At 49.6% G+C, this 12,500-nt stretch overlaps 1 protein-coding gene across 1 annotated transcript; it reads right to left on the bottom strand.

Annotated features, from left to right (window-relative positions):
* Positions 1-3,420: 3,420 nt before the first annotated feature.
* Positions 3,421-5,614, bottom strand: znf703 (zinc finger protein 703; the record flags this gene model as incomplete). Its single annotated transcript, XM_084486827.1, has 3 exons — positions 3,421-4,477; positions 4,595-4,986; positions 5,537-5,614. The coding sequence occupies 3 exons, from the start codon at positions 5,612-5,614 to the stop codon at positions 3,421-3,423; spliced, it is 1,527 nt and encodes a 508-aa protein (XP_084342953.1).
* Between the last annotated feature and the right edge of the window lie 6,886 nt (positions 5,615-12,500).

The raw sequence follows: 12,500 nt of genomic DNA, 5'->3' as shown, positions 1-12,500 counted from the left end.
AGTTTGAAGGAATGAGACTCTGGAGGAAAAAAGAGACTCTTTCAGGGAAACTGTTTTAGAAACGCACACGAGACACACAGTTCATCTGTCTGCTTGGAAATAACTCACAAAACAAACCCCAGAAGCCTCTTGAAGAGAGAGCAGCAACTCCCAGTGGGAATGTTTGATTTATCTGTAGGGAAATAGCATGGAAATGATTATATATAATAATATACTGTGATATACGACTGGTGACAAGCTGATGAGAAGTTATAAAACTTGTTGGCTCTACACCAACAAACCATGACCTATATGCAATCCACATCTTTAGCTGAGATATAAAATATAATCAGTAGCACGGCCATAATTATAATGTATATGGGGGACAGACAACCCCCCCCCCCATATTGAAACATGCTGAAATGTGGTTGCATTCAAACATAAGTGGCTGGAGGACAATGCAGGAAATGCGTTGACGTAAATGTGTAAGATATTAAAACTTTTTTTTTTTTAAAGAAAACATAATTCGCAAATGTAATCTTCATCATAACGTAACTAAACAAACTGCCATAATTGTTACTACCAATAATTAATACCATAATAATTCAGTGTCTTGATTGGATACGGAAACGGGTTTAAGCGACAGGTCACAAATTAATAGTTCATCCTCACATATATGGAAATAAGGGCCATGAACCCAAAAAAGGTATGCAAGAACAGCTAGATTGAATGAATACTATATAGTATATACTATAAACCCTATAATACATATAGTTCTAGTAACGTTACAACAGCAAACCAACGAGGGTTCACCTTGTTGGTCCTGTAAGCCCCACTGTTCCCGTAACACCCATGAGTACCATCCCCGGGTCGAACGTGAGCCCTGCGGCCGTCGTCCCCTCCTCCCTGCGTCACAACACGTCTCGCCAGCCTACGACCGGTGATCGCGTTACCGGCCGATCCGCGAACTGGCGACCCCGCCGCTGAGCGCCGCGAGTGAGTCTGCCGGGCGACGGGCCAGCCCGCGTTATCAATACGTGTCGGTGTCGGGTTAGTGTCACGTTGCGTGGAAACAGCGTTTTCACCACTAGCACGGTGTGTCTCGTAGCAGCGTCCCTGTAACCGGAGCGGTCGTCACGGACAGCAGCGTGCCCATGGGCTGGGGCAGAGCGCGAGCCCCGAGGCGAGGCGGCCGGGCCCCGCTGAAGTGACGTCACAACAGGGCATGGCGCTCACGGCTCTCAGGTCGTTAGGGGCTGGGGTTAGGGTCGTTATGGGTCGTTAGGGGCTGGGGTCGTTAGGGGCTGGGGTTAGGGTCGTTATGGGTCGTTAGGGGCTGGGGTCGTTAGGGGCTGGGGTTAGGGTCGTTAGGGGCTGGGGTCGTTAGGGGCTGGGGTCGTTAGGGGCTGGGGTCGTTAGGGGCTGGGGTTTGGGTCGTTAGGGGCTGGGGTCGTTAGGGGCTGGGGTCGTTAGGGGCTGGGGTCGTTAGGGGCTGGGGTCGTTAGGGGCTGGGGTCGTTAGGGGCTGGGGTTAGGGTCGTTAGGGGCTGGGGTTAGGGTCGTTAGGGGCTGGGGTTAAGGTCGTTAGGGGCTGGGGTCGTTAGGGGCTGGGGTCGTTAGGGGCTGGGGTCTTTAGGGGCTGGGGTTAGGGTCGTTAGGGGCTGGGGTCGTTAGGGGCTGGGGTTAGGGTCGTTAGGGGCTGGGGTCGTTAGGGGCTGGGGTCGTTAGGGGTTAGGGTCGTTAGGGGCTGGGGTCGTTAGGGGTTAGGGTTAGGGTCGTTAGGGGTTAGGGTTAGGCGGGGGTTTAATTTGTCTCTCCTCGCTTTGCTGCTCACCACAAAGTTGATGTTTATAGGGGGCTTGTTTCTGAATTATGAAACCACTTCAGACATGATTACATGTTGCAGCGTAATGGGAGTGTATTTCTTTGTCAACATGTGTTGATCTATAGCTTGTCACATCTTGAGGCAGAGAATATATCATGAGTGTGTATGTGTTCTCACAGCACAATAGCACGCACTACTATTTGTTACCTTCAAAAATTTGGTTTCAGCTTATTTAGTTTGTTTTAACTTATATTTAACCGCCTTGTTTCTCATAACCTGCAATGAGGGCATTTTTATATCGAAATAAAGCTGAATTTGCAAACAACATGTGCGTGTCCCAATGCGACAATTACTCTTTAAATAGCAAAACCTCGTCCATTATTTTAGGGTGGATATTTCCTTCCTACGTTTAACGTCATCAAAAACAACATTTTAGCAGGAAAACGGCTTTAGTCCAACATGTCTCATGTGGTATTACAACCAGTAACAAATTGTATGTTGGGAACGATAATAAATAGTTTCCAACCTCCAAAAGATGGACCTTGTATCTCTGAGGTGGGGCCCAGTAGTATAAAGCCGTGCATTTAATGAAGACATTTCCTAAGGTTCCCTCGTGAAGTTTGCCTCAAACCAAAATGCCTGCACTGTTTTTAAATTGATGTAAGGTCAGGATAAGCCAGGCAAATCTATGTATTTAACAGCTAAACTTTGGATTACGCAACATGAAGCGCTGAGGACACTTCATGAAAGTTGAAATGTCTACAGACCAAAAAGCTAGTAACATTCATTCTTGTGCCAACCTTGACTAAGGTTAATGAAATACAATTAAACAGAAACAAAGACATGAAGGTTCACCTCTTTAAGTGCAATTTATTTAACAAAATATGACCTCCCCTTTCACTGGATAACACCGCAAAAGGTTTTATCTCAAATACTATACAAAAAAATATCATTTACTTATTTAATTATTTAATAATTTGCTATACAGATAAAAAATGACAAACAGAAGAGTCCAGAGGGATAATTCTGCCCCGCCATGTGCAGCTTTTGACCGTTTATAGAATCATAAACTGAGAACGTAGTGATGAACTCAACACAAAAGTGCGCAAATCATAATAAATACAATTTCTCAGCAGAAAAATTATATGAACACTAAATAGATGAAACCAACCAATGAACACGTGGACTCTGCAAGACGAGGCCTGCATGCATCTCCCCGGGTCACTGCCGGGCCCTGGAGAACCATCGCTGCCCGGCTTCAGCCAATCCCACGGCTGCTGAGGGCTGCCGTGACGTGGAATCTTGAATCTTGATTTCTTCATTAAAAACATTTGGTTGATTTCATGAATCCTGGACTTGCAGGAAATAAAAAAACGAGCCTCCCCGTTTACTCTAGAAGCGGTATCCAGGCACCGTGCCTCTCCGCCGGCCCCCACTCCTGAGAATCCACCACACGTACGAATAACAACCGAAGGAGATCCCAAAGCAATGAAACTCATCTTTCAACCTGCTGAGTTTGAAGTCCAGTGGCTTACCAACACGAAAAGTACTCAAAGGCAGTCCGGGCGGCCAGCGACCCCGGCAGAGGGCCGGTCCGCTGCCTGTCCGCTGCGCGTCTCAGGGGTAGCCCAGTGCGGAGCCACAGCCCAGCCTCTGGCTGTAGAGAGCGTACGTAGGGTAGTAGGGCCCCGGGCTGGGCATGGAGGGCAGGGCCATGGAGGTCTGGCCGGGGGCCAGGTGATGGACCTTACTGTAGGGGTGGTAGCGCGCCATGCCCAGACTGGGAGGCGGCCGCAGGGAGTAGGAGCTGGGCATGGAGGCCACGCTGCTCTGGTACGAGGGGTGCATGTGGCACGGCGTCTGCCCGGACGAGGAGATGGCCGACATCAGCTTAGGGTCCATGGCCCCGTGGAGCGCCGTGTGCGAGCGGAGGTGAGCCAGCAGCTCGTCCGAGGTGGGGAAGCGCTTGTCGCACGGGCCCCCGGCGGAGACCCAGTTGCAGGCGTGAGGCAGGTGGTCGTTGGGGAGCATGAAGCCGTACGAGTACAGGGGGTGGGAGTAGGAGGGGGAGGCGCCGGACGACAGGCCGCTGGAGTGGAGCGAGTGCAGCGGGTGGGACGGGTAGACCAGAGGGTACCCGGGGGACTTGAGGCCGGAGGAAGGGTCCGGGTGGATGCAGGGGTTCCCCCCGCCGAGGTGGGGCGCGTTGGGGTAGCTCAGGCAGTACGGGTCCCGACACAGGCCCTGCATCAGCGACGGCGGGGAGGCCCCGCTCAGCGGGCTGGAGACGCCGGGGTGCTTGTTGGCCTTGGACTGGTCCAAGCTCTGGACGAACTGGGACGGGTACACGCCCGGGTAGGCCCCCACGCCGGAGCCGTGGTAGGCCATGGCGCCGGACGGCAGGGGGAACAGGGAGTGGCCCGTCTTGTAGGGGGAGACGGGGGCGATGTGACCCTGGGCGAGGCCGCCCTGCGCGGCCTGAGGGTCGCACTTGCTCCCTTCCTGCTGGTGGGAGCCGCCGTCGGAGCTGCCGTTGCTGGAGTTGGCGCTGGCGCGGGCGTGGCTGGAGTTGGCCAGGTGGGGGCTGCTCAAGCGCAGCAGCTTGCCGTCCTCGCCGTCCTTCTTGCCGTGGGGGGGGGCGCCGGCGGCGGCGGCGGCAGCGCCACCGCCGGGACTGGCCCGCTCCAGACCGGCGTCTCCGTCAGCGGCCGGCGGGGGTCCGACGACGGCGGCGGCGGCGGGAGGGGGAGGGGGGTTGTGTTTGAGCAGCGGGGGCGGGGGCGGTGGGTGCTGCTGCTGCTGCTGCTGCGTGTGTCCGGGGGGCGCGGAGGTGGGGGAGACGGGCGGGTGGGCGGGGAACGCCTGCTGGTTACCGCCGTGGACGCTGCTGCCCCTGAACGGGGCCTTGTTGTCCCCGGCGGCCCCCGGGGCGAGGGCCCGGGCGGGGGGCCCGTCCCGGCGCCCGTCCCCGCCCACCTTGTGGTAGGGCTTGAAGCCCGACTCGCCGTGCCGCGGGGCTGAGGAGGGCGGCGGCGGCGGCGGCGGCGGGCGGCCGGGGGGGTCCTTGTCCCCCGGGCCGCTGGAGGACACGGCGCCGGCCTTGGACGCAGGCGGGGGGTCCGACTTCCCGATCTGGGAGCAGGTCTGGGCCAGCAGGGCCAGGGGGCTCTTCTTGGCGTCCAGCTGGAAGAGAGGGGCGGGTTCAGAGCAGCAGCCCACCAGGTCGGCCTCAGAGGAGGAGGGCTTTAAGGACTACATTGTGTATAAGGGACTTGTATATATACATGGCTGTTATTATTATTATTATTTACAAATAAATAAATAAAAATAAATAAAAATAAAATATATATATATATATATAATCTAAAATATAAATAGGCCTGTATTTCATTTTATCGTCTTTTTGTAATTTTTGTAAAAGGACAACACAATACACAACCTAAATAAAATCAATAAGCGCTTATAAAACCAACAATATGTCCTTGTAGCTATTTTCTGTCCTCCAGCTAAAATGTTTTCGCTTTAAATGCATCTTAAACATATCTTAAATTCCTTAGGTTGTATAAATATACAACTTTATATAGAACCTAAGGAATATATATATATATATATTCCTTAGGTTGTATAAATACAACCTTAAGCAAATGTACGTTATACAGTGCTAAAATGCTGTGAAACTACAGCTCCATTGCGGATAGTTCTCCGTTGTATTCCCCATTTGGTGATACCTTACCTCGATGCTGACGGGCGCCGAGGTGAGCGGCTGCAGGTAGTCGGGGTGGAGGAAGTGTCCGGAGTGAGCCGTCAACATCTTGAGGAGCAGGCTCTGTTCTGGAGGAGCAGGCTCTGTTCTAGAGGAGCAGGCTCTGTTCTAGAGGAGCAGGCTCTGTTCTGGAGGAGCAGGCTCTGTTCTAGAGGAGCAGGATCTGTTCTAGAGGAGCAGGCTCTGTTCTAGAGGAGCAGGCTCTGTTCTAGAGGAGTTGGGTCCGAGGTGTCAACGAGCAGGTCTGGCGGCACCCAAACCTTTTCTTTATGGATCAACTAAGGGTTCGGTCTGGTGGCGTGGGCCTATTGGTGTCCAACGGACACTATACACACATCGTTTATTGGAGATGGCAAACAGCTTTTTGGAGATTCGCCATCTATAGTTTCGGAATAAAATCTAAAGTTGAGCGCCCCTTATAGTAATATGGTGTTGACCTCCGCAGAAACACCAAACCATCTTTTTCCCGTGGCGCGGTAGGCGTCCGACGCGCCGGGTAGTTCCTCCTGGTGCGCTGCTGTGGTCAAAGCATCTCCTCATTCCTCAAGACGCACAATCCACTTGTAATCCCAGGTTAAGGTCTCATCTAACGGCTTCTTCAGGAACTGCTAATCAGAAACGAGCACAAAAAAAGAGAACAAATCCCATTATATACGACGTTGAATCCGACCACTGTCCACTTTGCTGAATCCGAGTGACCGGGAGAAAGAACGGATCCCACTGCTTCGCCCGCCGCGCGGAGTCTACCTTCACTTCACGAGCTCACTGCGGGACTGAGGTCCCCGCTGGAACACTTCAGAGTGAGGCAGCGCTCGGCCAATAGGAGGCGGCCCCTCCGATTTACATGGGGGCGGAGCCTTGCATCATCAGTGTCCTCTTAATGGCCACAGTACTGTTTCTAGTACAACATTGTTAAACAAATAACAGCACATAAATGTGAAGCCTGAGAGTCTTTGTAAGTATTGTAATCACCAGTTTATCATGTAAATTAATGTTTGGATATTTAAATTATATTGTTTATGTAAAGGCATCAGGATTGGAATACTAACTTAAAATATAATTTACATTTTTAACCAACTGTCACGTCAATTGTTGAAAAAGGATAATGTACTTGCATGTGCAATATGTGCAATATCCCTATCTATTCATACTAGGCATGAATACATATTCATGCCCAGCCTTGTTCAGAGCTATCCATCAATGTTTAGAGAACACAGCAGATGCAAAAGATTTCTTTATTCTTTTTCGGGACTAGAAATATGATAGAGATGGATGGCCTGCAACGCATAATGGTTCTATTCATCTGGAAGGTTAATAACTTTATTAAATTACTGCCTGGTGACTGAGCAAGCAATGAGCTAATTTTGTTAACCTAATTATACAACGAATTGGTTAAAGTAGGCCTACTTAAAAATTACAGCTGACAAGAACTATTAAAGGCGGCCTAAAATAGGAAAATCAGTGGGTCTTTGATTCTCTACATTTTCCATGCTGTCTCAGACCAGTGTAAATCACTCCTAATGTTTTACAACCTGTGGGCAAAAGACTGTATAATGTAATTTGGGTGATAAGTAGTTGCACTTTTTAGACAACCACCTCCAATAATTCATCATCTGACCCAGTCAGACATCCAGCTAGTTTACTGTTAGCTAGCTAGTGGCTCCTCGCTAACTAGCTTGCCGCTATCTCTCTAGCTTCCCGCCTTAACCTCCTGAGGGGTTATGAATATGAACGGCTCAAGAACCGTCAAAAGAGAGAGGACAGAGGGAGAGCGGAAGGAGAGTGTGGAATGGAGCAAGGTTGAAATGAATACCAGAAGAGGCCAAGTAGCCACAGATCAGACGGGATGGGGCTCTTCTCTTCAACCTGTCAGACAGACTTCCCTTCAAGCGTTGTCACCGGCCGTCACTGAGTAACGGCTCTTTCCTGTTGAGGAGTAGTTCACCTAATCCTCGTATCTGAAAACTGTAAGACATGTAGCAAGAACATTTTGAACAACTATCCCGAGCTTAATAGCGCAAAGGACTTGGGAAGTGCAGTGAGAGCAAGCGTGTGCATTGTTTTGTATTGTTGAAAGGCATGACATTGCCCTGATATCTTTTCATGTGGAACTAAGCACACTTTTTATTTATCACAGAAGACATTCATCTTTAGATAGTTAGTTTCAAATCATCAAATGCATCCCATTTAACATTTCTTAAAGCTTTATTGAAAACGTCTCTGAAAAATAGTGAATGGGTTTTAACAAACATGTGTCATCCTCAACATATGGGAGGAAACGCCTCCCCTCTGCTGCCCCCCCCCCCCCCCCCCCCCCCCCCCCATGGGGTGGGACTGGGAGTGAGTGAGGTGGTCCAGTAGATTCACTACACAATCCCCCATCAACATATATTAGGATCCCAGTAAGGAGCGCTGACAGCTGGCTGAGAAGGGCCTTCTGAGGTATGAACCACTGGCCGCCAGTCAACCACATTAATCCCAGCAGCACAAAGACGTTGTGCAGCCATTATCAATCAAACTCTGAGTTGAAGATAGGGCTGAAAAGCAGATGACCAAGAATGGATTTGGATTCCATGTCCTTGTATTGGCAATCTGTGAATAAATCAATTTAGAAATGTTCTTCAATCTTTAAATAATGGAAAGCATGAAGCTTACCTCCATTATAACTCTGGTGGAGACACCACGGCTCAAGAAGTCATATTAACGATTAAAAGGAGAACTGAAAACAGAGCCTGTTGTTCCATTGTTGGCGTTCATCTGTTGCTCTACAGGCCTGTTGTTGGTTGTTCATTGACACACTAACGGAACAACACATTCTGTCCAACTGGAGCATTGCGTGAGTTGTCGCGTATCAGATGTTGAGTTGATTTAACCTCCCAAACACAGCCTGTTATATAACACTGGATTTTACAATAATCGATTACTATGACAATAAACTCCATATTGGTCCTGTCAGGAGGCAGGAGGAAGAGGAGCTTTGCTGTTGTCAGCCCTTGATGAGCATGGCGTCCGTTAAACGGGCCGTTACTCTGTGAGTAAATCAATGGCGATCAACCTCGCCACTCGGAATAAACGATTTTCCGTCTCCTCCACTAATCTAATTGCAGCGATATTGTGCATGGTATTAGTGGGCATCTAGATTAAGTTAGAGATCAGAACAGTGATTCTCTGTGAGCTAAAACGGGGAGCATTTGCTCTGCCTTTCATGTGAATAGAGAAACATTGTTTGAAATGAGCAGTATCTAATGTTGTTGTTTTTTAATCACATGTTTTCTCGTCTTTGGAAGCTAAAACAGCGTGAATCCATCTCTTACTAGTGCATAGTGATGAGCCCACATCATGCCCTGCTATTTGTCCTATAAGTTCTACGGCGCAGGAGTCGTGGATCAGCGCGTTGTTCACCTGGCCCACGGGTCGGTGTGAGATGACACACTGCTCTAATTAGGGAAGTGATATAGATGTCTGAGGGTCAATTCATCTTGTCTCTACTCGAATACATGAATGTTAAAGTAGAAGTATATTTCACACACACACACACACACACACACACACACACACACACACACACACACACACGCACACACACACACACACACACACACACACACACACACACACACGCGCGCGCACACACACACACACACACACACACACACGCACACACACACACACACACACACACACAGATCCTCCTCCATCTATCCCCTGTGGAACGGTATCACGGGCTGGCCCAGAAAGCTGTGGACGAGCCGTTTTTCACCAGAACCAGCATTACTGTGTCACGTCGCGCCATTATTCACCAACCTGTAAAAAAAGAATACACAAATAAAAAATGCTTTGTGAAACTTTGGGAGATATTTTTCACGGCTGGCCTTGGGTTGCCCAGAACTAGGACAGACCCTCCTCCACCTCGTGGGACGTCACGCCGGCAGGAGGGCCCTACCCCATGTAGGACCTAGTACCATGTGTACCATGTAGACTCCACGCTCCTCACGCTGTGTTCTGCTCACCGTGCACAACGGAAGGTAACGGACGTTGGTTTGTGAGCGCGGTGTGTTGTTTCGTCTCCCTCTTGATGTTTCTCCTCCTGAGCGGTGGACTGCTGTGTGTTTGTGTGTCGCTGCTCCTCCACTTGTAGAATAAAGGGCAGTGAACTCATTACTAAATGGTGTGATGGTGTGAGGAAAAGTGTAAGACGTGTTTAGGTCGGAGGCCGAGTTGGGCTTTCACAAGCGTTCATCATTTCCATAAAGGTTCCATAAAGGTTCCATAAAGGTTCCATAAAGGTAACACAGGCTTCTTTAATTCCACAACTATTACACTTGATGCCAGAGCCAGAAGAACAAAACAATCATTAAATAGTTTTTCCCCGAACGCATTAAACTCCTTCCCAGGAGTGTTGTTCTATTTCAAAGAACAGAGTGCAGGGCAATGCCTCACCAGAAACAAAGAGAGAGAGAGAGAGAGAGAGAGAGAGAGAGAGAGAGAGAGAGAGAGAGAGAGAGAGAGGGGGGGGGGGGGGGGGGTAGTGAGACAGATGAATAGAAGCAAGCATTTAAGAAGATATACCAGTAGACACAGAGAGACACAGAAAGAGAAATAAGAAGAGAAATAAGAAGGAATCGAAGATAGAAAGAGAGAAAAGAATAACTACAAGAAGTCTGAGAGTTATCTTTAAGAGAGGGTCAGAAGGGATTGAAGACATGTGAGGATAAGACAGAGTAAGAAAGAAGAAGTCATGGTCTTTGCACGGTAGAGTGCCTTCCCAAAACAATTCATGGTGTTTGTGTTTACTGCTGTTGAAACCCCGACACTGGCCTCAGGTCAGCTGGGACACGGACCCACCACAGGGTAATGTGCTCCAAGATGATTCTGCTGTTTCAACATATAATTACATTAAACCATCTATAAGAAAACCAAGTATTTTAACCTCAGCCTAATTTAATATTTCTTTCTCAATGTCTGTCTCTCTGGCCTTTTTTCGGCCAGACAAAACGTCTCCCCCTCGCTCAGCCTCTGATGGCTCTACCCGTCTCCCACTCTGAGGCGTGTCTGTGACTTGGCCTCCCGCTCTCCTTCCCCGTATCGCTGCCTAATCTGCACTCCCTCTGCCTTAACCTCCATGTATCCAAACCAACAGAAACCAATACAGACACATGGAAAAACTCTTCCATGACCAGGACATGTGTCACGCACACACACACACACACACACACACACACCCACCGCACACCCAAACGCAAACCAGTTGTTCTGCTGGGGCCAGGCTTTAGAAAACATCCAGCAAAACAACAGACGATAGTCTGGGAAGCGGTGAGGTTGGAATCCTCCAGTGAAGTTTTAGTGAATTAGCCTGCCACCCAGAACACTGAGCAGAGTATTACTGTGACACCCATCACCCTGGGGGGGGCGGGGGGGGGGGTCTTGATGTGTGATCTGCCGCGGCCTGCACTGGCTGGCAGATTGTATCAGCAAACAAGACAGGCGAGCGGCGCAGACTAAATAAAAAGGGGTTGAGTGATAAAAATGTCAAGGATTATCTTCAGCGGCGCGTTGCTGCGATGTCGCATCAAAAAGGATTAGAGAGAGATGATTTGGCAGGAGAAAAAATATGGTGGTGGATACAATACGTGTAGGTTGGTGTGGTTTTCTGTGTGTGTGTGTGTGTGTGTGTGTGTGTGTGTGTGTGTGTGTGTGTGTGTGTGTGTGTGTGTGTGTGTGAGTGTGTGAATCAGAGATACAGAGGGAGAAAGAGATTTCACTATAAAATACTTTGACACCTTATTTTGTATTTTTTAGCGTACCGAGGGCAATTTGCATTCATATAGAGTTCAGCTTATTAGCATAAACATTGAGATACAATAAACACAATATTATATGAGGTTGATGTGATGATACCGTAGTACAAAGTGTAGGCCAACCTCACCAGTGGTGATCCTTTATGTTAATACATATCTAGGGCTTAGTCTCTTTTGGCAATAGCATTATTATTTATTTACGGAAAATGATTTATTGTCGGTCATTGCGATGTCATGAGGTAGAAGCCCTATCGAAGGTTTTCTTTACGGTGAAATAAAAATGAAAGTCAACAAGTAAAGTACAGATACTCCAAAGAGGGCATGAGGTACACGCAGCACTCTGCTACAGCAGCGTACGAACAAAGGACGCGCCGTAACCACAGAGCGTATGTTCCTTTGAGCTGCTGGGAGAACGCCGCGGGGGCCAGAGTGAAGCCGCGCTGGACGGACGGTTCCACGCCTCGCTCAGCAGCGGAGACGGAGAGCAGGCGGCTCCTGTGATGATGCGTGCGGCCCGAGGGCTGCCATCTTCCCGTCACCCCGACACTTCACTTCTAACGCGACCGCCCCTCCTCCCGTCTGTCCGTCACCATGTCACCAGTCTGACAGAGCGGGGATTACAGCTGCACTGCCCCATGAGTGCTGGGGTGTGTGTGTGCGTGCGCTTGTGTGCACGTGTGTGTGTGTGTGTGTGTGGGTCTGTGTGCGCATGTTTGTGTGTATGCATGTGTGCATCAGTAAATATTTGTGAAGGTGTGTATTATCGTATGTGTGTGTGTGTGTGTGTGTGTGTGTCGGTAAATAGTTATGCATGTGAATGTGTGTATTAATGTATGTGTATCTGTTTGTGTGTGTATACATGTATGTCTGTGTGACACGATCAAGTGGAAGTCTGCACCCCCGCCCCCCCCCCCCGCCCCCCGCCCCCCCCCCCGGTGCAGGCTGAAGGCAGATAGCAGTGTGTCTCCTAATGGGTGCCAGTCAGCGTCTCCGCGTCACTCTTGCCCTGTCAGCTCTAGATCACAGAGCGGCACCAGCACCCAGCTGTCCAGGGGGATTATCTCTCTCATTAGCTGACAGCAGCACCCACAACAACACTGCTGGAGCCCCGCTCCCTCACGGCACACACCAGCAGC

This window comes from Micromesistius poutassou (assembly GCF_964030765.1).
Source record: "Micromesistius poutassou genome assembly, chromosome: 22".
Lineage (NCBI taxonomy): Eukaryota > Metazoa > Chordata > Actinopteri > Gadiformes > Gadidae > Micromesistius > Micromesistius poutassou.
The sequence above is the reverse complement of the archived record's forward strand: the minus strand, read 5'-3'. Positions and strand labels throughout refer to the sequence as shown.